This window comes from Mastigoproctus giganteus, chromosome 8 (assembly GCF_048544385.1).
Source record: "Mastigoproctus giganteus isolate SK-2022 chromosome 8, ASM4854438v1, whole genome shotgun sequence".
NCBI lineage: Eukaryota > Metazoa > Arthropoda > Arachnida > Uropygi > Thelyphonidae > Mastigoproctus > Mastigoproctus giganteus.
The window spans coordinates 43,196,790-43,223,056 of NC_143582.1; the positions used below are offsets into that span (position 1 = coordinate 43,196,790).

At 39.6% G+C, this 26,267-nt stretch overlaps 1 protein-coding gene across 3 annotated transcripts in view; it reads left to right on the forward strand.

The window, feature by feature from the left end:
- LOC150081492 (glyoxylate reductase/hydroxypyruvate reductase-like) overlaps positions 1–26,267 on the forward strand; it is a 240,693-nt gene that overhangs the window by 33,188 nt on the left and 181,238 nt on the right. For 2 of the 3 annotated variants that reach the window (XM_090379326.1, XM_090379327.1), the window contains exon 2: positions 32–202. The exons of the other annotated variant lie outside the window; for it this stretch is intronic. In XM_090379326.1, the coding sequence (XP_090235452.1) occupies positions 32–202 (171 nt within the window). The remainder of the gene's footprint in view (positions 1–31; positions 203–26,267) is intronic. 3 annotated transcript variants of the gene reach the window in all.

The following is a 26,267-nucleotide window of genomic DNA, read 5'->3' on the forward strand; positions in this document are numbered from 1 at the left end:
GATTTCATTCACTCTTGTTTCTATTTTTCAGATTTCACAGTTTGGTATTGATTAGAAGAGCATTTAAATTAACAAGAACTTCATCCTGTTTGCATTGGTATTCTGGATCATACGTTATGAACACAGTGCATACAAATCAGTTTTCAGTACTTGTAACAAACAGTGCTATTCCAAAAGAAGCTTTAGAACTCTTAAAACAATGGTGAGGAATTCTTATGACTAACTTTTGCATAATATAGTCCTGAAAAATGAGTATGATTTTGAAACAAGCCGAGATTTATGATCATGACCGTTATGAGATTTAGGGCACAAACACACTATTATCACTTCACGAGACTTCACTCGTATACATATCTAATGTCAAATGTAGGGGAGCTATATTTACCAATTATTTTATTGCTCAGAGAGCACTGTTCTCATTGGCTGTATTCACAAGATAACACGTCGGGCTTCAAAGCTGAATGACATTGTCAGGAGCTCAGATTTTTCTGTTTGAACAGAAATTTCGACCACGTGAGATGAGGAAAATGAAGGAAATGCTAATAGAAAATTAAATTTGAAGTAAATAATCTGTTTTCAGTGCACAAGTAAGAATATCCGAAAACAAATAACAACAACTTCAAGGACATTGCTCCTGTGCCTATTCCGAAGCACCCTCCACTTCGACCAGCTACTTGGCATACTCACCGCAAATGTCCAGTCACAGGGACACTCAAAAATGGCCAAAGGAGGAAAACAGACCAACAGAATTACAAATTGAGAGGACGAACAAGTCGATCATTTCAATTTGCACAACTCATAACAATTTCTTACAAGTTCAATTTTTAGGGTTGAGAAGTAGTTTTTTTGTTGTTATTAAATTTCATTAAAAATTTCTGTTTCGTATTTTGACAGAATAAGCTCTCGTTCAAAATTAAACTTGCAGTATTTTAACTTTCCTTTAACATATAACTAATTTTTCCATAGCACTGATTGAATTTCGAAATTGCGTATTTTGCCCTTGAATGTCATCCTTAATTGGATTATATAGGAAATTAAATTCTTCTTTATTCATCCGTAAGTACGTTGTGAAACGATTTTCATCATCTTCTAAGTCCTACAGTAAATGATGGAATTTGCCCTTTTCTGTTCTCTTCCAGTTGATGTCGTGTATCCATTGCGTACTCTTTTGTTTTCTCGGCTATAAGAAAAGCGCATGCATTTTCTAAATCTTCTTCAAAATCTGAAGAGGAGGATGAACTGTGGCAATTCATTTCGCTTCAGCTTTCCTCAAAGAGAACGACACATATACAAAATGTTACAGGTTGCCAGATGTACCCCTTTTGGAAGTATAATAAAATTTCCAAGATACCCTTTTTTAACATTTGAAAAAGGCAGAAATCATAAAACACCCTGTTGAGATGATTATTTAGGAAAAAAGAATTAACTGACGATAAATTTGTTGTTGAAATGCACCCTTAATTAAAGACTCAAATACAACATTCTATCCTATTTACAAAGAGGGTTGTAGAATATTAATATTATGCTTACTTTGTAACCTTTTACATTCTACTTGACTTCTTTTTTATTTTGTTGTAATGGTTTAAGGCTCAGGCAACAAACTTTTTTTATTTAAAATTCCCAATATCAGTATCAATTTGCTGTATGAAGAATATGTTCTGTTGAAATATCGAGACAAAAGACCTCAAAAATACCACAGGTTTTTGGATAAAAATTTTAACTGTATGCAAAGTAAGTAATACAGAAAAAAATATTAATTTTGTTTTTGCTTTGCCTCGCTCAAATGCAATGAGTGAGCAAGTATTTAGCTCAATGTTTAACACATGGAAAAAGGATAGAAATAAATTAGCCCTAAAGAATGTTGAAGGAGAACTGTTGCAGAAAACCAATCACAATATGTCATGCAAAGAATTTTACTCATTAAGTACTAAAAAATGAAAAACTGTTAAAAGAAAATTTGCTCAAATGAAAAGTATTGCTAGGTAAATATTCTCTTTTTGATAAAATAAATCAGGTTTATTGAATGTGTATTGTAAACAATTATGTAAAACATTTGATTTTAATATTTATAAAAGTTTCCTTTAGTGTTTATAACTTTTGCAATAAAATTTTCTGAATTAAACGAATTAAAGCATGGGCTATAATTCGGTTAATTTTATTTAAATTTGACTAATTTTGCATTCCCCGAACTTGTAAAAATCAACAAAATATAGAAATAAAATGGCTGTTATTAAAACTGTTCAGTTTTCTTAAGATATAATGCGAGTACCCCTAAATGAGGAATGAATACCCCAAACATAAGCATGAGTACCTAGAGATAAAATTTGTAATCTGGCCACCCTATGCTACAGTGACGTTTCTTCTCTGACCGACTTCACAGTTTACATTAAACAGGGACCACAGAGTACTACTCTGAGACAGGGACATGACGAGGTTCATGTGACGTGGTAATAGTGTGTTTGTGCCCATATAGTCATGTCCTTTAGCTCATTATCAGACATTAAAACTTATTGCTCAAAATCATCTGCAATGTTTTTTCTTTGAACATTTTTAGAAATATTTTATCAATAGGCAAAATTTTTTAAATTACTGGTAGATTTTCTTATTCTGTTCTTATTAAAATTATACACAAGGTGTCACTCCTCAACTATTAAAATTTGAGAATAAGCTTCATCACAAGGCCTGCTATTTTTTGAAAATGTTCAGTCTAAAGAATGAGTGAAATTGTTTGTTGATATCCTGTCCCCTTACAATTTTAGTGTTAACTTTCACAGATATTTGTCCAACGGGGGAGACAATATGCAAAATTTACTTTTATCATTGTTTTCATGTGTGATTTAGGAATCTATGTATCAACAGAGATGATAAGACCATTCTTATCACTTGTGAGTCTCTCCCAGGCACCTTGCAGCACTTTTTGCAGTTGTATAAGTGAAACTTGTAAGCAGCATAGTAAGAAATTTCCGTGGTGTTTTAAAAGTATTTTGTGTTTTTCTATTTCTAAAATGTCATATTCCGTTAATTCATGTATTTTCAATGAACTATACTAGTACATTCCTCACAAATCCTCGCATTAAAAAACTGTTTGCCCCTCATCAAACCTCTAACCCTCTCACTGATTAAAATGTTATAATTGTATTTTTGTTTGTTTTTATATACAGTCCAAGCTCTTTATAGCAACCCTCTTTTTAACGTCCCAACATGTTATAACGTGCTATGTGGTTGGTCCTGGCCAATTTCTCATTAACCTATTGCTATTTTACATTCAGTGTAAATGACTTTAAAAATAAAAGGATTTCTCTATAATGATCATAAATTTCTACCTGTTAATCAGAATTTTTACTTTTTTATTAAAATGCAGTCAGACCTCTCTTTAACAAACTTCCATATAGCAAATTTTTCTCAGCCATTGGCAAAGATTAAGGCATATTCCCAAGGTGGACACTGGGTCTGACCAACCTGTTTTCTACTGTTTTAGTAGAGAATTAGGAGAGAGTGATTTTCCTTTTTCTAGAAAATTCATCTGTTGTTTTGAAGAAATGAGTCATCCACACTTTCACTAAATTTCTCCTATCTCTGTATGGTAGGCACAAGTGCTCCCTAAATCAGTTTTGTTTTAGCTGCAGTGCAAGCATTAGCATTAGTAGAGGCATATGATGCAAGAAAGCAAGCTTATGCAGCATTAGCCAAAAAAAACCAAAAAACTTCCACTTCACCCTTCCATTCGTTCGAAATACCTGTCCAGCTGAGCCTTAAATTTATTTAGGCTATCAACTTCCACAACAAGGGATGGAAGTCTGTTCCACCAACCAACTACCCGCTGGCTAAAGGCAAATTTCCGCACATATATCCTACATCTGTCTTTCCTCAATTTGAATTTATGCCCTCTCAGGTGGTTATTCTGAGCAAGAGGAAGAATCCCATCAGCATTGAGCATGCTCAAACCATTCAAGGCTTTATACACCTCTATCAGATCACCTCGCCGGTGCATAGTCTCCAGACACTGTAATTTGCAAAACTTAAGCCTTTCTTCGTAAGAGCAACCCTTTGTTCCATTCACTAATCTTGTTGCCCTTCTCTGTACTCGTTACAGCAACTCTACATTCTTCTTGAAATGAGGCCTCCAGACCTGTATACAGTACTCAAGGTGTGGCCTGACCATAGCCTTATACAAGGGAATAATCACCTCCTTGTCCCTGCAAGAAAAAGTCCTGTATATCATTGACAAGACACCATGAGCTACTCTTGCAGCCCGTCTGCACTGCTCAGAGAACTTCATATCTGCCTGCACAATTACCCCCAGGTCCTTTTCATTCTCTACCACTGTCAGTGTAGAACTACAGAGTTGATACATTGCTCTGGGGTTGCTGTTTCCATATGTAGTACTTTACACATTTGTCAATGTTAAACTTCATTTGCCACCTCTCAGCCCATCTGCTCAACCTTTCCAGATCCTGTTGCAGCAGCATAGCGTCAGTAGTGTCCTTAACAACCCTGCCAACCTTTGTATTGTCTGCAAACTTGGACATTAAGCTTGATATACCATCATCAATATTATTTATAAATACAGAAAACAATAATGGACCCAACACTGAACCCTGAGGGGACTCCACTAATAACATTAGTCCACAATGAGCAGTGTCCATTGATTACCACTCTCTGTCTTCTCCCCCTCAACCACCCCTTTATCCATAGCAGCAATTTGCCTCCAATGCCACACTGCTCCAATTTGTGCAGCAGTCTTCCATGTGCAACAGTATCAAAAGCCTTTTTAAGATCCAAGTATATAATATCAAAGTTATTCCCTGTATCCAGTTCTTTTGTGACTGCATCATAGTATCCAATCAAATTGGTCAAGAAAGACATCCCCTTAACAAAATAATGCTGTGTCCCAGATATAACTGAAGTCTTGTCTAGATGATCCTGCAGTGCTTCTTTAACCAGTGCCTCCATTAATTTTCCTGGAACAGAAGTTAAACTCACAGGTCTATAATTACTTGTGTCAGCCTTTGATCCTCCTTTGTGAATTGGGGTCACATTTGCACATCTCCAGTCTATGGGTACAAGGAAGTCTTGTCCTTGTACCCATAGACCAAGACTCCCCTGAGTCCAAGGAAGCTCTCATAATTATGGCTAAGGGTTTGCTTACTTCCTTTGCTGCCTCCTTTAATATAACTGGATAGATCCCATCCACCCATCCCATTTTAACTAGGAATAGGAATAGGAGCATGTATGCTTGCATATATACCAATGCTAGAAGTATAGCAAATAAATTTGGTGAAATATGTCTAATAAATTTGATTAGACATCAAAGGCGGATATTGTTGGGATAGCAGAGACGTGGTGTCACACAGATATAAGGAATGCAGGACTGGAATTTGGGGAGTACAATGTGTACAGAAAGGATAGACAGGATAGAAAGAGTAGAGGTGTTATGCTGTTAATTAAGAAAAACATAAAATCAAAAGAAGTGCACCCAGTTGATATAGATGAACAGTGCACTGTTGAGTCAGTTTGGTGTGACATAAGCACTACGAAAGCAAAAATATGAGCAGGAGTGTGTTATCGGCCTAATGACTCGAATGAGTACAATGAACAATTATACAGAGAAATAGAGTGGGCCAGTAAATCAGAATGTCTTATAATGGGGGATTTTTACTTCCCAGATATTGACTGGAACTTGTGGGTTGGTCACTCACACACTAGGCAGAATTTTGTGGATTTATTGGATGATTGTTTTCTGCAGCAGCATGTTCTAGAGGCAACCAGAGGGAGTAATACTCTTGATCTGGTTATCAGCAGTGATCACTCGTGTATTAAGAATTTGCAGATAAAGGAACCACTAGTGGCAGTGATCACAGTGTACTGATGTGGGATTTACTTAAAGATATAATTACTATCAGGAGTAAAGGAAAGGGTTTTTGCTTCCTTAAAGGTGAGTACAGTGGTCTCAGAAAGTTTTAAAATTCTGTACAGTGGGATCAACTGACGATGTTACCAACAGTAAATTCTAAGTGGGAAGCATTCAAGGAATTAATCATGGAAGCTACTAAAAGTTTCATACCTATTAAGAAATATTGTTCAAGGTTTAGGCCTAAATGGTTATCAAATGAACTAATGAGACTCGTAACAGAGAAGAAAAATGCATGGGATGCATATAAATTATCAAGCAACTCAGAAGCCTATGGCAGATATAAGGTATTCTGTAATCAGGTCACAAAGGAGGTTAGGCAGGCGAAGGAAGATTATGAGAAATCCTTGGTAAAAGATGCTAAGAAAAACAGCAAGGATTTCTTTACTTATATAAACTCTAAAAGAAAGGGGATGAATCTGATTGGTCCACTTGATATTGATGGTTCCACTGTTGATGATCCTGCTCAGATAGCAAACAAACTGAATGAGTATTTTGCATCTACATTCACACACGAAGAGTTATTAAGGTTTGGAAATGGCAAAAGGTTATCAAATTGTAGCAGGATACTTAATGATTTTGTAATAACTGAGAACAAAGTGGAGGAGAAATTGTTGAAGTTAAACATAAGAAAAGCACCTGGAGTGGATGGGATCTATCCAGTTATATTAAAGGAGGCGGCAAAGCAACTAAGCAAACCCTTGGCCATTATTATGAGAGCATCCTTGGACTCAGGGGAGGTTCCCACGGACTGGAGATGTGCAAATGTATCCCCAATTCACAAAGGGGGGATCGAAGGGTGACACGAGTAATTACAAACCAGTCAGTTTAACTTCTGTTCTGGGTAAAATAATGGAGTCACTGGTTAAAGATGCATTCCAGGATCATCTAGATGAGACTGCAGCAATAATTCAGACACAGCATGGGTTTGTTAAGGGAAAGTCTTGTCTGACAAATTTGATTGGATACTATAATATGGTTACAAAGGAACTGGATGCAAAAAATAATTTTGATATCATATACTTGGATTTCAGGAAAGCTTTTGACACTGTTGCACATGAAAGACTACTGTACAAATTGGAGGGGAATGGTATTAAGGGTTAATTGCTATAATGGATAAAAGGGTGGTTGAGTGAGAGAAGACAGAGGGTGGTAATCAATGGACACTGCTCTTCGTGGACTAATGTTATTAGTGGAGTCCCACAGGGTTCGGTTTTGGGTCCACTGTTGTTTTGTATATTTATCAATGATATTGATGAAGGTATATCAGACTTAATGTCGAAGTTTGCAGATAATACAAAGGTTGGCAGGGTTGTTAATGACAGTAATGGCAGTGTGCTACTGCAACAGGATCTAGATAATTTGGGCAGATGGGCTAAGAAGTGGCAACTGAAGTTTAACCTTGATAAATGCAAAGTACTGCATATGGGTAGAAGTAACCCCAGAGAAACGTACCAACTGTGTGGTACTACACTTAAGGTGGTAGAAAATGAAAAAGACCTGGGAGTAATTGTGCAGTCAGATATGAAGTTTTCTGAGCAATGCAGACAGGCTGCCAGGACAGGTCATGGGGTTTTGTCAATGATATATAGGAATTTTGCTAGCAGGGAGAAGGAGGTGATTGTCTCTCTGTATAAGGCAATGGTCAGGTCACGCCTTGAGTACTGCATACAGGTCTGGAGGCCTCATTTTAGGAAGGATGTAGATTTACTTGAGCGTGTACAGAGAATGGCAACAAGATTGGTGAGGGGAATGAAGGGATCCTCTTACCAAGAGAGGCTTACGTTCTGCAAATTGCAGTGACTGGAGACTAGGCACCAGCGTGGTAATCTGAATGAGGTATATAAGGCCTCGAATGGGTTGAGCACGCTGAATTCTGATGGGATCCTTCCACTTGTTCAAATTACGAACCTAAGGGGGCATAAATTCAAATTAAGAAAAGACAGATGTAGAATAGATGTGCAGAAATTTGCCTTTAGCCAGTGGGTGGTTAATTGCTGGAACAAACTTCCATCTGTCGTTGTGGAAGTTGATAGGTCGAATAAAAATAAGGAGGAACTGGACAGGCATTTGGAGGGAATGGTGTGATTTTTTTTTTTTTTTTTTTTTGGCTGATGCTGCATAAGCTCATACACATGCTTTCTTGCATCACATGCCACTACTACTACTACTACCCCAGGTGCCTTTCTTGTGTTTATCTTCAACAATTTCTCCTTCACTTTACGCTCAGTTATTACAAGGTTATCTAGCTTACTGCCAGAGTTGAATACACCTCTGGCATTCCCCTCGCTGAATAACTCCTCATGTGTGAATGCCAATGCAAAATATTCATTTAGTTTGTTAGCTACCTGAGCAGAATCATCAACAGTTGAACCATCGATATGAAGTGGACCAATCTGATTCATCCCCTTCCTTCTAGAATTTACACGAGTAAAGAACTCTTTGCTGTTTTTCTTTGCATCCCTTGTCAAAGATTTCTCGTAATCTGCCTTCGCCTGCATAACCTCCTTTGTATCTTGGTTATAGATCAACTTATATCTGGTGCCTCCGTAGCCAAGTGGGAAGGAGCAGCAGTGCGAAGCACACACTTCTTGATTAGACCGGGGTTCGAGCCTGTCACCACCAAATACGGAGGATGCGGGAAGGTCAGGGAATGACCACTGCATATCCTGGAGCAATATGGCCTTAGTTGCTAATTTTCCTAAAAACCAAATAACAAACAACAAACAAACTTATATCTATCATAGGCTTCTGTTTAATGTGTTAATTTATACGTATCCCATGCATTTTTCTTCTGTGCCATATGTCTCATTAGGTCATCTGACATCCATTTAGGCCTAAACCTTGAACAATATTTCTTAGTTGGTATGTAAATCCTAGTAGCTTCCAAGATATGTTCTTTGAATGCTTCCCATTTTGAATTTGCTATTGGTAACATCATCAGTTGGTCCCACTGTATAGAATTTATATACTATCTCAGACCATCTTAGTCGCCTTTACGAAAGCAATAACCCTTCCCTTTACCCCTGATGGTAGTTACCTCCTTGAGTAAATCCCACTTCAGCACACTGTGATCACTGCCACCTAGTGGTTCCTTTATCTGCAGATTCTTAATGCATGAAGAATCACTACTGATAATCAAATCAAGAGTATTACTCCCTCTAGTTGCCTCCCGAACATGCTGATGTAGAAAACAATCATCCAATAAATCCACAAAAGCCTTGCTAGTGTGTGAGTGACCAACCCACAAATTCCAGTCAATATCTGGGAATTTAAAATATCCCATTATAAGACTCTCTGATTTACTAGCCCATTCTATTTCCCTGTACAGTTTCTTATTATACTCATCAGTGTCAATAGGCCTATAGCACACTCCTACTCTCAATTTTGACCTCCCAATGCTTATGTCACACCAAACTGACCCGACACTGCACTGTGCAGCGATGTTGACTGGCTTCACTTCCTTGGATTTTATGTGTTTCTTAACTAATAGCATAACCCTTCCTCCCTTCCTGTCCTGTCTATCCTTTCTGCGGACGTTGTACTCCCCAAATTCCAGTTCTGCATTCCTTATATCTGTGTGACACCATGTCTCTGATATCCTAACAATATCCGCCTTTGATGCTTTGAGCAATACCTCAAATTCATCAAATTTATTTACCAAACTCCTAGCATTGGTGTACACGCAAGTATACATGCACCTGTTCCTATTCTTAGCTACCCAAAACCCCTCGACGTGGACACCTGTACGTGGTGAGGGGACCTCCTAGTGATGCTGCTGGACTTCCAGACTAGCATCACTGGGATCCAACGCCCACAGCCCAGGTTCCAGGCTTACATCAATGGAATCCGGCGTGTTTGCCGTGCGCCGCGACCCGTGGAAATTCGGAAAGTGGGATCCTGGTGGTTGAGGGGCCCAGCTTCAATACACCACTTTGGCCCCTGCTTCGACAAGACGGGAGGTGCTGGAAGGCCCGGCTAGGATCAATCGGCTAGTAGGCTCGCCTGCGAGGGTCAACCGCGTCAATGCCATGCCCCTACCCTCATGGTCCGAAGGACAGGATTCAGGTTGGCAGCGGTGCAGGTATGGTGTCTGGGTAGCCCTGGCGTTCCACTCCCGAGCGCATTTATTGCATGCCAGGTAGTGGGCGTCCCTCTGGGCTCCATGGTGGGTGGGGAGCCCAGGCACTGAACCACTTAAAAAACTGCATGAATCCTGATAAATTAATTTCTTCTGGGGCCCCAACCCGGTCCCTAACTGAAAACTTTACCGTAGACCAAGAGAATGTCACTTCTGCAAAAAGACAGAAAAAGGAGTTTATATCAGGTCCTACACCTCGGTTCCTGATAATTCACTCAACTAGTGAGAAGCCTATAGGAAAAATGTCACACTTCTTTATCCAGAAGGGTTTGGAAGGGTTGGCAGGCTCTCCTAAGTCTGTCAAACGGCTTCGTTCGGGTGACATACTTGTAGAAACCAGAAGTGATATACACTCAGAACAGCTCCTCCGTGCTACATGTATCGGGGGAATGCCTGTCACCATAACCCCCCACAAGACACTGAACTCATCCCGTGGTATTATCGCGGAATGGGATCTGATGGATGTAACTGAAGAGGAAATCTGTTCAGAGTTAAAACCCCAGGGAGTGACAGCTGCTAAATGTATATTCATGCGTAGGGATGGAAAATTAGTTCCCACTAGAAATATCATCTTAACATTCAATTCACCAACTTTTCCTCATGAAATCAAAGCTGGCTATATTAACTGCCCAGTGCGTCCGTATATCCCAAATCCGTTACGATGCTTTAAGTGCCAGAAATACGGACATTCACAGATGGCTTGTCGTGGAACCCTTGTATGCGCTCGGTGTGTTGCGCAAAGGACCACGAAACAACTTCATGCTCAGCTGCAAAACCAACCTGCATTAACTGCCAAGAAGAACACCCGGCCTACTCAAGGGCATGCCAGAGGTGGAAACAAGAAAAAGAAATTCAGCGACTTAAGGCAGAGCTGAACATATCTTATCAAGAGGCAAGGAAAACAGTGAAACCTATAAATATAAATAAACCAACCTACGCTCAGAAGGTAGCAGGGAGATGTTCCATCGGAACTCAGACCGAAATGACCATACCACCAAAGGAGTCATTCACTCCTATTGCTCGCTACCTGTTAAGTTCAATAAAACCCGCACAACAAGACCAATCAGCTGCCACTCCAATATTTGTACCTCCTAGTGCCCCACCAATTAGAAAATCAGTTTCTGGAGAAAAGAATAAGAAATCTGATGTACATCCTAGTTCTCAGGAAAAAAATGGATGTTGAGGAGAAGGAGGTACAGGAAGAAGCAGTCTTGGAACTCTGTACTGAGGAGGATATGGACATGGGGCAGCGTCCATACTTCCCCAGGAAGGATAAATCTAAGACTGACAAAAATAAGCCCTCAGCACCTCGGAAGCCGCCTGAAGGAACCACCAAGCCAAAATAATGGCTAAATTCCTACAATGGAATTGTCGTGGATTCCGGAAAAATGCAGAAGACATCAAGGCACTCCTGCAAAAGCACAAACCATCTTGCTTTTGTATACAGGAGACTTACCTAAGGGCAAATGATGACCCCAGGATACACAACGTTACTATCATTCGCAAGGATAGAACTGGGGATGGCCCCGCTCATGGAGGAGTCGCAATCCTTGTGGGCAACCATACCCCTTTTCAGCATCTGCAACTTACTATCAGCATAGAGGCAGTAGCAATTCGAATAACAGTGGGATTTTTACTAACTGTTTGCTCTATATATCTGCCACCTGGTACTGACATCTGCCAGAAAGACCTTGATGATCTCATAATGCAGTTGCCTCCCCCTTTCTTACTTCTTGGGGACTTTAATGGACATAACACCCTGTGGGGTAGTGCTAGCATTAATAGAAGGGGACGAGTCATAGAGCGTATGCTCATTGACAATGACCTCTGCCTTCTTAATGTGGGAACAAACACCTTTTTCCACATGCCTACCCGTACATTTTCTGCCATTGATCTTTCTATCGGCTCGCCTTCTCTTCTCTCGTCACTTACCTGGGAGGTAGAAGGGAACCTGTATGGAAGTGATCACTTCCCCGTGATAACCACCTTAATTACTGGGAGACCTTGTCTTCCTGTCAGGTTACCGCGGTGGAAGTTTGATCAAGCTGACTGGAGTGCCTTTCAACACCTGGCAAAATTTGACAACTCTGCAGTCAGTCAGGAGCCTATCAACGATGCAGTTACGTACATAACAGAAAATATTGTCCATGCAGCTGCAACTACAATTCCAAAAACATCCACCCGGTTTCCTCCCTTTCCAAAACCATGGTAGAATCCAGAATGCACAGCAGCTAAAAAGACTCAAAACAAGGCTTGGGGGATATTTCGAAGATATTCTACCACAGTCAACCTATTAGCCTTTAAACGTGCCCGAGCCAAAGCACGCTACATCCGCCGTCAGAGTCAAAGGGAATCGTGGATCCGTTTCACATCATCCATTACCCAGACGACCAGCACCAAGGTGGTCTGGGAAAAAATCCGGAAAATGAAGGGAAAATACACAGCACACCCCTCATCGGTCCTTGAATATAATGGATGTACTATTGCAGACTCTACTGCAATAGCCAATGCTCTTGGGGAAACATTTTCTAACATCTCTTCAACATCATCTTACTCCCCAGAGTTTCTGGTCTTAAAGCACAACATTGAAAAACAGGCCCTTAAATTCACATCGAAGGGTTCCCACCCATACAATGGGCCATTTAATATCAATGAGCTGAAAACAGCACTGGCCAGTACAAAGGCTACAGCAACTTAAGAATCTTCCTTGAAGAGCATTTTCCGGATACCTGGCGCAAGGCAACTATCTTGCTTTTGCTAAGCCAGGAAAGGATCCTATATGTCCAAAAAACTATCGTCCCATTGCTCTGACCAGCTGTCTGTGCAAAATATTGGAGAGAATGGTCAATGCTCGTCTCTTATGGTATTTAGAATCGAACGACCTTCTCTCCTGCTTTCAGTGCGGCTTCTGAAGAAACAAGTCCACACTGGACCACTTAATTAGACTGGAAACATCTATCCGAGATGCTTTCCTAAAAAGAGAACATTTGGTGTCCATCTTCTTTGATATGGAAAAAGCGTACGACACAACTTGGAGATTTGGTATTTTAAAAGACCTTTACAACCTCAGTCTAAGAGGCCACCTTCCAATTTTTATTAAAAATTTTTTATCCTGCCATTATTTCCAAGTTCTTGTAGGATCCTCCCTTTCACAGCCCTTTTGCCAAGAGGAGGGGGTACCACAAGGATCTGTCTTAAGTGTCACGCTTTTTGCCATTAAAATAAATTCTATTTCTGAACAACTTCCTCCAACTATAAACAGTGCACTCTATGTCGATGACTTCAGCATATTCTCTCAATCATGCAATATGAGGGTTATTGAGAGACAACTGCAACAAGCTATTGACCGTCTTAACTCCTGGGCCACGGCCAATGGTTTCAGGTTCTCACCGGAGAAGACCGTTTGCGTACATTTCTGTCGCAAACGTAACCTCCACCCTGAGCCTGATTTACGACTTGGACAAAGCACCATTCCAGTTGTATCAGAGGCGAAATTCCTGGGACTCATTTTTGACAAAAAGCTGACATTTGTCCAACACATTTGTCAGCTTCGCACAAAGTGCACGAGAGGGCTTAACATCCTCCGCTCTCTCTCTCTCTTCTACCTCTTGGGGTGCAGACCGATGCACTCTCCTACGTCTATACCGTGCACTTGTACGCTCAAAATTAGATTATGGGTCTCAGGTATATGCATCTGCCAGAAATAGTGCTGTACGTTGGCTTGACCCTATCCATCATCAAGCCATTCGTATTGCTACTGGTGCATTCAGAACATCACCTGTCCAAAGTCTGTATGTCGAAGCAAATGAACCATCCTTATCGCTTCGACGAATGCAGTTGTCTCTACAATATGCCTTCAAGCTGAAGTCCCTGCCAGATCATCCCACGTGGACATCCGTTTTCGAGCCACGATGGGAAAATCTCTACAACACACGACGGACCGCCAATCGCCCATTCGGCATTCGTGTTCAAGAGCTACTCAATGAGCTTAACATCTCGGTACACAAGGTTGCTCGATCACCAAAGGAGCCCCTTCCACCCTGGCATGCACAAACACCAGCATATGACTTCTCGCTCAAGATTGCGACGAAGTCTAAAACTCCGCCTTCTGTCTACCTGCAGCTCTATTCACAACACTGTGCAGAACATTCTGACTTCTTGCCAGTTTACACAGACGGCTCGAAGTCAGAATCGTATGTGGGATCTGCTGCTGTCTTTCCAAATAATACCATATCAGAGCAGATACCCCTTGACTGCAGCATTTATACTGCAGAGCTGCATGCTATAGAGTTAGCTCTAGATCACATAAGAAAACGCCGTTACCAACAGTGTATTATATATGCCGATTCAGTGAGTGCACTACAGGCTTTATCAGCGATGTCACACATTAACCATCCAACCCTGTCCTGAATTCAGTAGATAATATACAATCTCTATGGAAGTGGATTCGATATCCGCTTCTGCTGGATCCCCAGTCACATCGGGATTAGAGGAAATGATTTGGCTGACATTGCAGCCAAATCGGCAGCCCTGACAGATAATCTTGACTGTTAGTTCCCTATACAGACTACAGGCAAGTGATCCGTAGTAACCTACAATCTCAGTGGCAAGATTCGTGGCATCGACTGATTACTACAAACAAACTATGTCGAATTAAGCCTGTGATCCATCCTTGGCGGTCCAGCTCACGCAGGGATCGCAAAGAGGAAGTTGTTCTTGCTCGGCTCCGCATAGGACACTGTCATGTGACACTCCTTTTTGCTGAGGGCTGATGACCCTCCTATGTGCGAGCAATGCGACACCGTTTTATCCGTCCAACACATTTTATGCGATTGTACCAGTTTTATAAATGCTCGTTTTAGCGCTTTTACCCATCTGACTGAGCCATATACACTCAGTCAGATTTTAAATGATAACGACAATGTGTCAGCAGTTTTTAAATTTTTAAAATCGATCAATAGGTATACACTCATATGAAATATACAATTTGCTTTTATGTATTGATATGTCTGTATATATATATATATACACATGCAACTTTAGACGAAGTAACCTTTTTTAAAACTAACAAGTCTAATCTTTTTTGAATTTTATTCTTTCCATGGCGCACTATAACCTTGCTGTTTTTGCGCCACAAAAATCAAAATCAAATCAAATCAAGCTACCCTAACACAACCCATGTATTTACTTCTACCGCAATGACTCCCAGCAGTCTCTGAAACATCCCGCATCTTGTTTTCCAGGCTTCTGCTCATTCCAATAGAAGCAATGCAAGAATCACTTTCACCTCTGTCAGTGGCTACTGTTAATCTATTAGTCCTTGTATCCCCCCAGTCTAGCAGTTTTCCGACCTACCTAACACTGCCTCGACAGCATCAGAAAATATTCTTGCACCCCTTTCTATTTAAGTATATCCCATCCCTGTAGAAGCAGTCTCTCCTGTTAACAAGTACAGACCAGGCTGAAAAAAATTCTACCCCTCGAGCCTTGCACAATCTTTCCAGGGCCAAATTGATCGACAAGGCTCTCATCATATACTCCCTCCTATTGTTTCTGGGCAGAATTGCAGATACTTTCAAATTCAACCCTAATTCACGGCTTTTTTTCAACAGTGACCTGTACTTGTTAAGTAATTCTGCCGATCTCCAACTCTTAATATCATTAGTGCCAACGTGTACAACTATATCACCTTTTGTGCCCTTAAAAGATGATATCCAATCTACAACGTCATCAACCTTTGCCCCTGTAACGTTACAATGTCTAAGAGGAAATCCTTGAGTGGAAAAAGTTGGCGTCTCCGTAGCCAGGTGGGCAGGAGCAGCAGTGCATGGCACATGCTTCTTGATTAGACCGGGGTTCAAGTCCGTAACCACCAAATACGGAGGATGTGGAAAGGTCAGGGAATGACCACCGTATATCCCTGGAGCAATATGGCCTTAGTTGCTAATGCTTCTGAAAACCATATAACAAACAAACAGTGGAAAAAGTGGAAGTGCTTAATAGTATAGATCGTGGTATAAAAAAAAAAAAGAAATTGCTTTAAAATTTGGTGCCTCTGCCAATAGTGTCAACCATTCTGAAAAACCATGTTTCGATTCTCAAACTGTTTGAGGAAACGGGACCCAGTCGGAAGTGTCCAAAATTATGCCTATATGAAGACATAGATAAGCAGTTTTTAAGTGGATGAAGTTGATTCGAGACCAAAAAGTGCTGATATTAGTGCCAAAGAAAAGGCTATGGAGTATGCATCTCATCCAGGGCATAAAACATACCAAGGCAGTTCTGCTTGTTTGGACAAATTTAAAGAGCACCATGGCTTACTCGAAAAAGTTGTCTCTGATGAAAGTGGAATTGCAATTGAAGAAGACTATACCCATTGGAAAAGAAACAGTTTTGAAAAAAAACGTTTGAACATTGGATTTTAAATTTTGATAGAAAGATGACGAAAAAAATGGAAAAATCGCTTTGATTGTCGACAACTGCTCTGCCCACCTTCACTCTGTAATTTCGAAACTTAAAAGTGTGAAGCTTGTTTTCTTCCCTCAGAATGCCTTGTCTAAACTTCAGCCAATGGGCCAAGGATTTGAAAATGCACTACTGAAGATGCATACTGAAAAAATTTTTACTGAGAATAGAAACCAACCATCCTATAGATTCTGTTATAGATTTGTGGATGTGCATATCAGAGTTGGCAAAAGTGTGGAGTTAAGATGTGACAGAAATTATTAAGAATTGTTTCGCAAAAGCAGGTGTTGCTAAAACCACAATTAACAGCGATTAGAGGGATGAACTACTACAAGATATTGAGCAGTCTTGGGAAGAGTTCCAAGCTAGACTTGATCAGTGGAGAAATCGTTCTTGACGAATATTTAGGAGTTGAAAATGTTATAGTAGCTGAATATCAGAGTAACTCGAACACTTTCAAGAGTATTCAAAGAACTAGCGACAATATTGATGATAACTTTAATGAAAATGAGGGCAATATTAACCCTTCAAAACATAAAACATTGGCAGCATTTGAAACTTTGCATCGAGGCCTTCAGTGTGAAGAAAATGTGCCAGAAAATATTTGCGTGCTTAAACAAATGTGAACATTTTTATGAACAATGTATGGTAAAATCCAGTGTACAACAAAAAATAACTAAATATTTTACGACATAATTCTTAAAAGTGTACTAATATATTGTGCTCATCATGTAAGTAGTCATTTCTTAATATGTATGTATTAATAAATTAATTTTTTATTTTAAAACAATTAATTGAGCAAATAAATTTTCTAACATTTTAGTTAGAAAATTTATTCATTGCCACTTATTTCTAATTTATTTCCTATCTTTTGCTATATTTCTGAATTTACAGTATTTTTTACTGTTGAAAGAGTCATATTTTTTTATAATGAAATTTCTGTTTAACGAAATTTTTCAAGGGAACAAGGGTCCAACTGTATTTGGATTTAAAAATGACAGAACGCTTCAAATATATTGAAGTAATTGCAGTCTGACCGTGAGAAATCATATGTTAAGATTTCCCATGCTCTTTTTTCACAGTGCAGTAATGAAATGAATATTGGCTTGAAGTTCATTACATAGAGTGTATGTTTATTGGTATGGCTCCAAGATAGCTTTGCTAATTGCAGATAAAATTAAGATTTTGCAAGCTGTAGGTAATGGTGGGCATTCTAAGACAGACATTGCCAAACAGTTCAGCATTCCTAAGAGTATTCTGTTCACTATTCTGAAAGATTGGAAAAGATTGAAAGTTTAGAGAAATCCGCTGCATCGGGTAGGATTCAAGCACAAAAGACAAAGTATCCAGATCTTGAAAAGGTACTTCTGGAATACATGATGATGCGTGCAAAAAACGTTCCTGTAGATGGTAATCTTTTAAAAGCTAAGGCTTAATTGTTTCCTCATCGAATGGGTATTGAATAATTTAAAAGTTCAGATGGATGGTTCCAGAAATTTAACACTCGTCTTGGTCTGTCTTTCAAAAAATGTATGTGGCAAAAGTGCAGCAGTGGACATTGATGTTACAAAGGAATGGAAGGAAAATCATTTAAAAAATGTTTTGCTGACATATGACCACAACAACATCTTCAATGCTGATGAAACTTGACTTTTTAATCATTGGGAAAGCCCAGAAATCTCGATGCTTTAACAGTTTGAAGACATTACTGATATGTATCGGCGTGAATGACATCACAAATCTATGAAGAATGGATCAGAGACTTAGATCGCAGGATGAGTGAGAAGAATAGAAAAATTTTGCTGTTTGTGGATAACTGCAACCCTCATTGTCAAATATAGGCGCCTCCGTAGCCAGGTGGGAAGGAGCAGCAGTGCGTAGCACACGCTTCTTGATTAGACCGGGGTTCGAGCCCATCACCACCAAATACGGAGGATGCGGGAAGGTCAGGGAATGACCACCGCATATCCCCGGAGCAATATGGCCTTAGTTGCTAATGCTCCTAAAAACCAAATAACTAACTAACTCATTGTCAAATACATGATCTATGTACAATCACTGTCAAGTACCTACCACCAAATATGACGTCAGTTCTTCAGCCACTTGATCGAGGTGGAATCCACTGTTTTAAGAAAAACTACCGAAGAATGCTATTGAACAAAATTGTGCTATCTTGAAAGAAAAATTCGAGAAAAAGTGATCGGCAACTGCTTCAAACTTTCTGTATTTGCTGCCTTGAATGATGCAATGTCTGAAGCTTTGCATGCTTCTTTCTCTGTTAATTGTGAAGAATAGTCCGATAATTCACTGGTCAATACCAAAAATGTTTCTTGCTAGAAAATAGTCAATTCTTCTTAATTTCAGCATGAGAAAAACGAATATAACATTTAAAACTTTTAGTTAGCTCTCGGTTCCACAATATAGCCCCTCTTATGATTTAGGGGAATATTGGTGTATTTTAGAGAATAGATAGGTTGGTAGTACTGAAACAGGAACCGATATGGCTTTTTTTTAATTTTAATTTTTTTTATTTCTGTGTATCATTTACCTTGCAAGTGATGTTCATTTCTTTTTTTTTTTTTTTTTTTTCAGGTTTATGGACAAAAATTACATAAAAAGCCAGCATGCCATGTAAATGTGTTAACAGTGTTGACAATTTTTGTTACATGTGTGTGGTGATGTGACATTTTCCACTTAGAAATGCCAATTGACTCCACTTGTGAAGACAACCTACTACCATTATTTTGGCTGTAAGGTAGGGATGAAGACAAACCTTGGGCACCTCATATTTGCTGCAACACATGTGCTGTAAATCTCCATGGATGATTGAATAACAAAAGACGTTCAATGCCTTTTGCCATCCCAATGATTTGGAGAGAACCTTCAAATCATGTAAATGACTGTTATTTCTGCATGGTGCCTCCTCTTCTGCATGGCATGTCAAAAAAAGGAAGTGGAATACCCCAACATCCCGTCAGCTATCTGACCAGTGGCACATGGGGATGGTTTGCCTGTACCTCGCCCTCCAGAAGAGTACACTTTGGAGTCTGATAAAGATAGGGACAGTGTGAGGAATTGTGATCAACCTGGGCCTTCAACACCACAGGATCCTGATTTTGTGCCAGAACCTGAGTCGTTGAGTGAGTCACACAGAATCACTCAAGGTGAACTGTGATCTAATTCGAGACCCGGATCTATCGAAAGATAAAGCAGAGCTTCTGGGATCAAGGCTCCAACAGTGGAATCTTCTACAACCAAATGTCAAGGTGTCCATGTACAGGAGCAGGCAGAATGCTTTAAAAGGCATATTTTAAAAGTGAAAACAACCTTGTTGCCTGCTGTGATGTCGATGGTTTGATGACAGCTTTGAATGTGGAGCACAACCCATAGGACTAGAGGCTATTCATAGACTCATCAAAGCTAAGTTTAAAAGCTGTTTTGCTCCACAATGGCAGTGCTCTTCTTTCAATTCCTCTAGGCCATGCTGTCCACATGAAGGATTGATACGGCAAATGACACAGCTTGATATTGCAAATGACCCAAAACACGAAAAGAAAAGGATAGCAGAAAAACTGCTTGAAATATGGCAAGATCACTGGGATTCGACAACAAAAGGTGCTGTTACCAAAAAATATATCCCAACTGTATTACTGACATACCCAAAGCCTCCTCCCTGGTTTGCTCCAGGTCTCCAAGTCACCTTCCTGCTTACAGGGCATGGCTCATTTAGACATAAATTAACCACGCTTGGAATTGAAGAAAACCCATTCTGTGTCAGTGGCCACAAAGAAAATTTTGAACATGTCATGTACCTCTGTCCACAGTATGACGACTACCGCACTAGACTATTCACGAAGATACAAGAAAATCCCCAAAATTCTGAGCATCTTTTTCTCATGGAAGAAAACTTTTATATAGTTCTCACTGAATTTTCTCAAGATGTATTCCAGAGAAGGCATTCTACCCACTTGAGGCACACATTGCCAATTCCAGGACAACCCAATTGATGACTAACTCTTTGCACTTTTTTTTTTTTACACCCGAATACCTTTGGGTTGGCCGGGTGCAGCTGAAATCTGGCTTGCCAGAAGTGGTATGACAACATGGCATTCTCCTTTGCAGTCCTCCCTTGTTCTGCAAACTGTCTTTTTCCCTGGCAATGGGTGGGCTCCCAATGCCACGGGTGATTCCCACTTCTCCTCCTCACCTCTTTGCTCAGCTGGAGGATACCTTCCTTCCCATCACTTACCATTTCTCCTCCTTGTTCCCACTTTGATTCCATTTCTCATACTACATATTCTACCCACTCAATATCACCATTCTTTTTTAAAATTTATTTATTATCATTTTTATTTTATTTTATTTAATTTTTTTATTTATTTTATTATTTTATTTAATTATTTATTTATTTTTTTTTTTTGTTCCCCGTCAGGAAGCTCAGGCTGCCCCTGATGGAGAGCAGCCAGAGTACTGTGGAAGTCTGGTTCACCTCCCAGTGGTGGTGGCGGGGCTCTAGGGGCCCTGTGGCTAAGAAGCCAGAACATTACAACAGAACCCAACACAAAACTCTTCACATACAACACACTACACTTTTTCTGGCTTTTACAGAGTTCTGTATACATCACAAGAGTACTGATGGCGAAGATGTGGGAAACCACAGGTGGCAACTTACCCAAACACTATGCCACTATTGTCCACATGAAGGAGACATGAGAATATTAAATTAATTCTGGAAGCAATGAAGTACAAAGATCACTAATGGCAGATCTGTGGAGACCTGAAAGTGACTGCAATACTGCTGGGCATGCAGTTGGGATACATGAAGTACTGCTGTTTCCTGTGTGAGTAGGATAGTCAAGCTTGGTCCTCACACTACAAGAGAAAAGTCTGGCCTTAAGGGAAAATCTGCACCCCAGGGGAAAAAATGTCCAGCACAATCCTCTGGTTGATTGAAGCAAAATTCTTCTGCCCCCTTTACACATCAAACTGGGACTCATGAAGAACTTTGTTAAGGGGGTGAACCAGGATGGAGAAGCTTTCAAGTACCTGAGAGGACAATTTCCACTGTTGAGTGATGCTAAGGTTAAGGAAGGAATCTTTCTTGGTCTGCAAATTTGTAAACTTTTAAAGGATGGAAACTTTGAGCAAGTCCTCCAGAGTAATGAGAATGCAGCTTCAAGCCTTTAAAAGTGTTGTGCATCACTTCCTTAGAAACCAAAGAGCTGGAAACTATGTTGAGACTGTGAACAACTTTTCTAGAAAAGTATCATCAATTAGGCTGCAACATGTCACTGAAAATTCACTTTCTTGACCCTCATCTGGACTTCTTCCCTGACAACCATAGCGCAGTGAGCGATTCCACCGAGACATTTCAGCAATGGAAAGAAGATATCAGGGTAGGTGGAACCCTTCTATGCTTGCTGACTACTGTTGGACAGTAACAAGAGATGCCCTGGAAGTGGATTACAACTCCAGGGGTTCACATCTGGTATGGGCTCGGTACACCCAGGGTCCTGAGCTCGATATCATCATTCTTCTCTTTCTTGGTGATTCCCTTTTACTTCTGACTCTTGTTCTCTCTCTCTCTCTCTCTCTCTCTCTCTCTCTCTCTCTCTCTCTCTCTCTCTCTCTCACAGGGTAATTCAGAAATTTTTTTGGCTGGTGCAGCATAAGTCTCAGGCTTCCTTGCACCATATAGCTAATAATAAAAGCGACAAGCAAAAAGAAAGCACTGTCATAAATAGGCCATATTTTGAGAAAGTACTTTCGGTTCCTGTGCAGTTTTCCTGTGTTCTTGTCTTTTTACATTTTAATTAAAAACAACTGTGATTTATGTTGTATCAAGGAAATGTAAATATGAGATTGTTTTAATATTACTTTTCACTCTGACTACTATTGAAATTACTCTATTCTTAGATAATAGCGAAAGTTCTGTATCTCAAAAACTAGAGCTAATAAAAAATTTCTGAAGTCATATTCGTTTTTCTTGACCCAAAATTAGTAAAGTTTGCCTCTATTAAGAAAGGAAACAAATTCAAAGAATTTTTTGTTGAACAGTGAATAGGGAAGAAATATTTGAGCATGTGCGTCATCACCTAAACTTACAGAAAAACTTATGTTTCAAAGATTATGCAGAGGTGGATGCGGACATTGAATGTTTCAGGATATGCAGGAATGAAGAGGAACTCATTGCAGATGTAATGGAATCTTCTGAAATTTGAAGTGATGTAAATAAGGAACCTACTATGGGTGAACAAGAAGTTTCAGTGAAAGATGCTCATCAAGGATTAGAACTTGTATATCAATTTTTTTCAAGCACAGTTTAACTGCAAAAGTGAAATAATTGTTATCACGTACTTTCATAATTGTCTTTTAAAACATGCTCTACCATTGAAGCATTGTGTTTTGACAGATCATTTTAAAGTATGAAACAATTTTCTTGTTTAGATTTCCTGTGTAGTAAAATTTACAATTTAATTGTAACCTTACTGCACTTTACAGTCATAATTTTCTTGTTTAATACATATCATAAATAAGATTATAGTATATTGTATTAGTAGAATTACATTAAATGTTCAAGCTTTTACTTGTTTTGTTGTTGATTTTATGAATGATCGATATAAAGTCCTTCCTATATAACAACCGTTTTTCTTATTCCCCTGGGGGTGGGGGTCATTATATAGAGTTTTGACTGTAATTATGTTAATTTTGTACTCTAATGCATTAAGGGCTTAAGCCTCAAGCTGCGAAAGAGATTAGACTATGTGTATTTTAGTGCAAATGCATCATTTATACACAGCTAATTATAGATTAGAAAATTTGCAATAGCGGCATCGTTTAAGTTACATCTCATATTGTGAATACCTTCATGACGAGTTGCCATGACATTGCACTACTTCGAATAAGTAACGCTTCACCCGAAGGAGAAGGCTATTGTTACTTATTCTCAGTGGATACCACACCATCAGGCATCTCTTGTATTGTGGAAATATACTTCACAACTGTTTTGTCATCATTACATCACTTGGGTACTTACCCACCCACCGAAGAAGGGCCAAATAGCCCTGAAACGGTGCCGTCTGGGTGGTGGTGGTATCCACTGAGAATAAGTAACAATAGTCTTCTCCTTCGGGTGAAGTGTTACTTATTCGAAGAAGTGCAATGTCATGGCAACTTGTCGTGAAGGTATTCACAATATGAGATGTAACTTAAACGATGCCGCTATTGCAAATTTGCTAATCTATAATTAGCTGTGTATAAATGATGCATTTGCACTAAAATACACATAGTTAATTTTGTACATATTTTCCTTTAAATTTCATGTATGTTGATGTATGTTCAAAAATATTCTTTTAAATTTCGTGTAATTCACGTATGTTTAAAAGAGATATATTAAAATAAATTAAAACAATTGTTGTTGTTGTTATTTGGTTTTTAGGAGCATTAGCAACTAAGGCCATATTGCTCCGGGGATGTGCAGTGGTCATTCCCTGACCTTTCCGCATCCTCCGTATTTGCTAGTCACGGGCTCAAACCCCGGTCTAATCAAGAAGCGTGTGCTACGCACTGCTGCTCCTGCCCACGCGGCTACGGAGGCGCCATTTAAAACAATAAATGTATTATTAAATGTACCGAACAGAAATATATTCCTGGAATATATATTCATATATTCCTCTTTGTGAATATATGAGTATAGTAGTGATTGTAGTGTAGTGTGCCACAAAATTTTAATGTCTTTAAAAGTTTGCCGCAGCAACAAAAAGGTTGAGAAACTGCAGTAGTGTTGTAGTGCTACTATATTTGTTGTGTGCAGCTCCCTAGCAGGAAGTTACAGTCAGTGGTTTCCCGAGTTAAATCTGTCATTTCCTTGCTGCAATGTATGTATTCCGTTTATCAGATCACATGCCTGGTTGTAGGTATGTTATATTGATGAGTCAGATGAGGCTTTGCGATCACGTCTTGGAGTATGAGGGGGTTGTTTGTCAGGCTAACTTTCCTCACTCTGCTGTTGCTGAGCATTATTGGTGTGAGCAGCTTGTTAATTTTAACCCATGTTCCAACGTTGAAATTTTGGACCCTGCGCATTGCTCCTGGTTGGAAGCGCTCCATGTGGCTGTAGTGGGTTACAACAAAAATTGTAGCACCCACTTGCACCCTATTTTGGGAGTGGTTATTTTGCAGCATGATGAAGGATGGTGAGCCTATAATGTAGCAAGTGTATATCAACCTATTTCCACAGAGCCTCAAGGCTGATGTTTTGTTCCCACAATTTTTTCCCCTCCCCCATTCACAATGTGCATATTTATTATAAGCTTAGTATTGGTGTACATGCAAGTAGTAGTAGTAGTGGCATGTGATGCAAGAAAGCAAGTGTATGAGCTTATGCAGCATCAGCCAAAAAAAAAGAAAAAAAAAAAATCACACCATTCCCTCCAAATGCCTGTCCAGTTCCTCCTTAAATTTATTCAACCTATCAACTTCCACAACGACAGATGGAAGTTTGTTCCAGCAATTAACCACCCGCTGGCTAAAGGCAAATTTCTGCACATCTATTCTACATCTGTCTTTTCTTAATTTGAATTTATGTCCCCTTAGGTTCGTAATCTGAACAAGTGGAAGGATCCCATCAGAATTCAGCGTGCTCAACCCATTCAAGGCCTTATACACCTCAATCAGATCACTGTGCAGGTGCCTAGTCTCCAGCCACTGCAATTTGCAGAACTTAAGCCTCTCTTGGTAAGAGGATCCCTTCATTTCCCTCACCAATCTTGTTGCCCTTCTCTGTACACGCTGAAGTAAATCTACATCCTTCCTAAAATGAGGCCTCCAGACCTGTACGCAGTACTCAAGGTGTGGCCTGACCATTGCCTTATACAGAGAGATAATCACCTCCTTTTCCCTGCTAGCAAAATTCCTATATATCATTGACAAAACCCCATGACCTGCCCTGGCAGCCTGTCTGTATTGCTCAGAAAACTTCATGTCTGACTGCACAATTACTCCAAGGTCTTTTTCATTTTCTACCACCTTAAGTGTAGTACCACACAGTTGGTACGTTTCTCTGGGGTTACTTCTACCCATATGCAGTACTTTGCCTGTTCTTGCTCTTAGTTACTCTAACAGAGCCCATGTATTTACTTGTTCCATGGTGACTCCCAGCAGTTCTTGAAATCCCCAGTACCTTGCTTTTCAGGCTGCTGCTCATTCCAATAGAAGTAGTTCGAGAATCACTTTCACTGCTGCTCATTCCAATAAAAATAGTGCAAGAATCACTTTCGCTACTGCTACTGTTAATCTATTAGTCTGTGAATCCTCCCAAGCTAGCAGTTTTCCGACCCACCTAACACTGCCTCAATAGCATCAGCAAATTTTTGTTCTCTTTCTATTTAAGTGTATCCCTTCCCTGTATAAACAGTCTCTCCTGTTAACAAGCACATACTATGATGAGGAAAATTCTACCTAATGAGCTCTGCAGAAGTTCTCCAGGGCTGAATTGATTGACATTTTAATTTCTTCGAGGGCATCTACTCTACTCTTCAAATTCTCATAGATGCCCATCAGAATGCTGAGTTGATACCTAATTTCTTCACACTCTCTGCAGCTAGCACACACAAAGACATCCTTCTTGGCTAGATCATGTACTGTTTCAGAAAGGTACACAAACATTTCACAATTTGCACAATTTTTTAGGCTGTAATGCATAAAGTTATAATGCACGTAAGTTATAACATAAAACTAGCATTCCTTTAT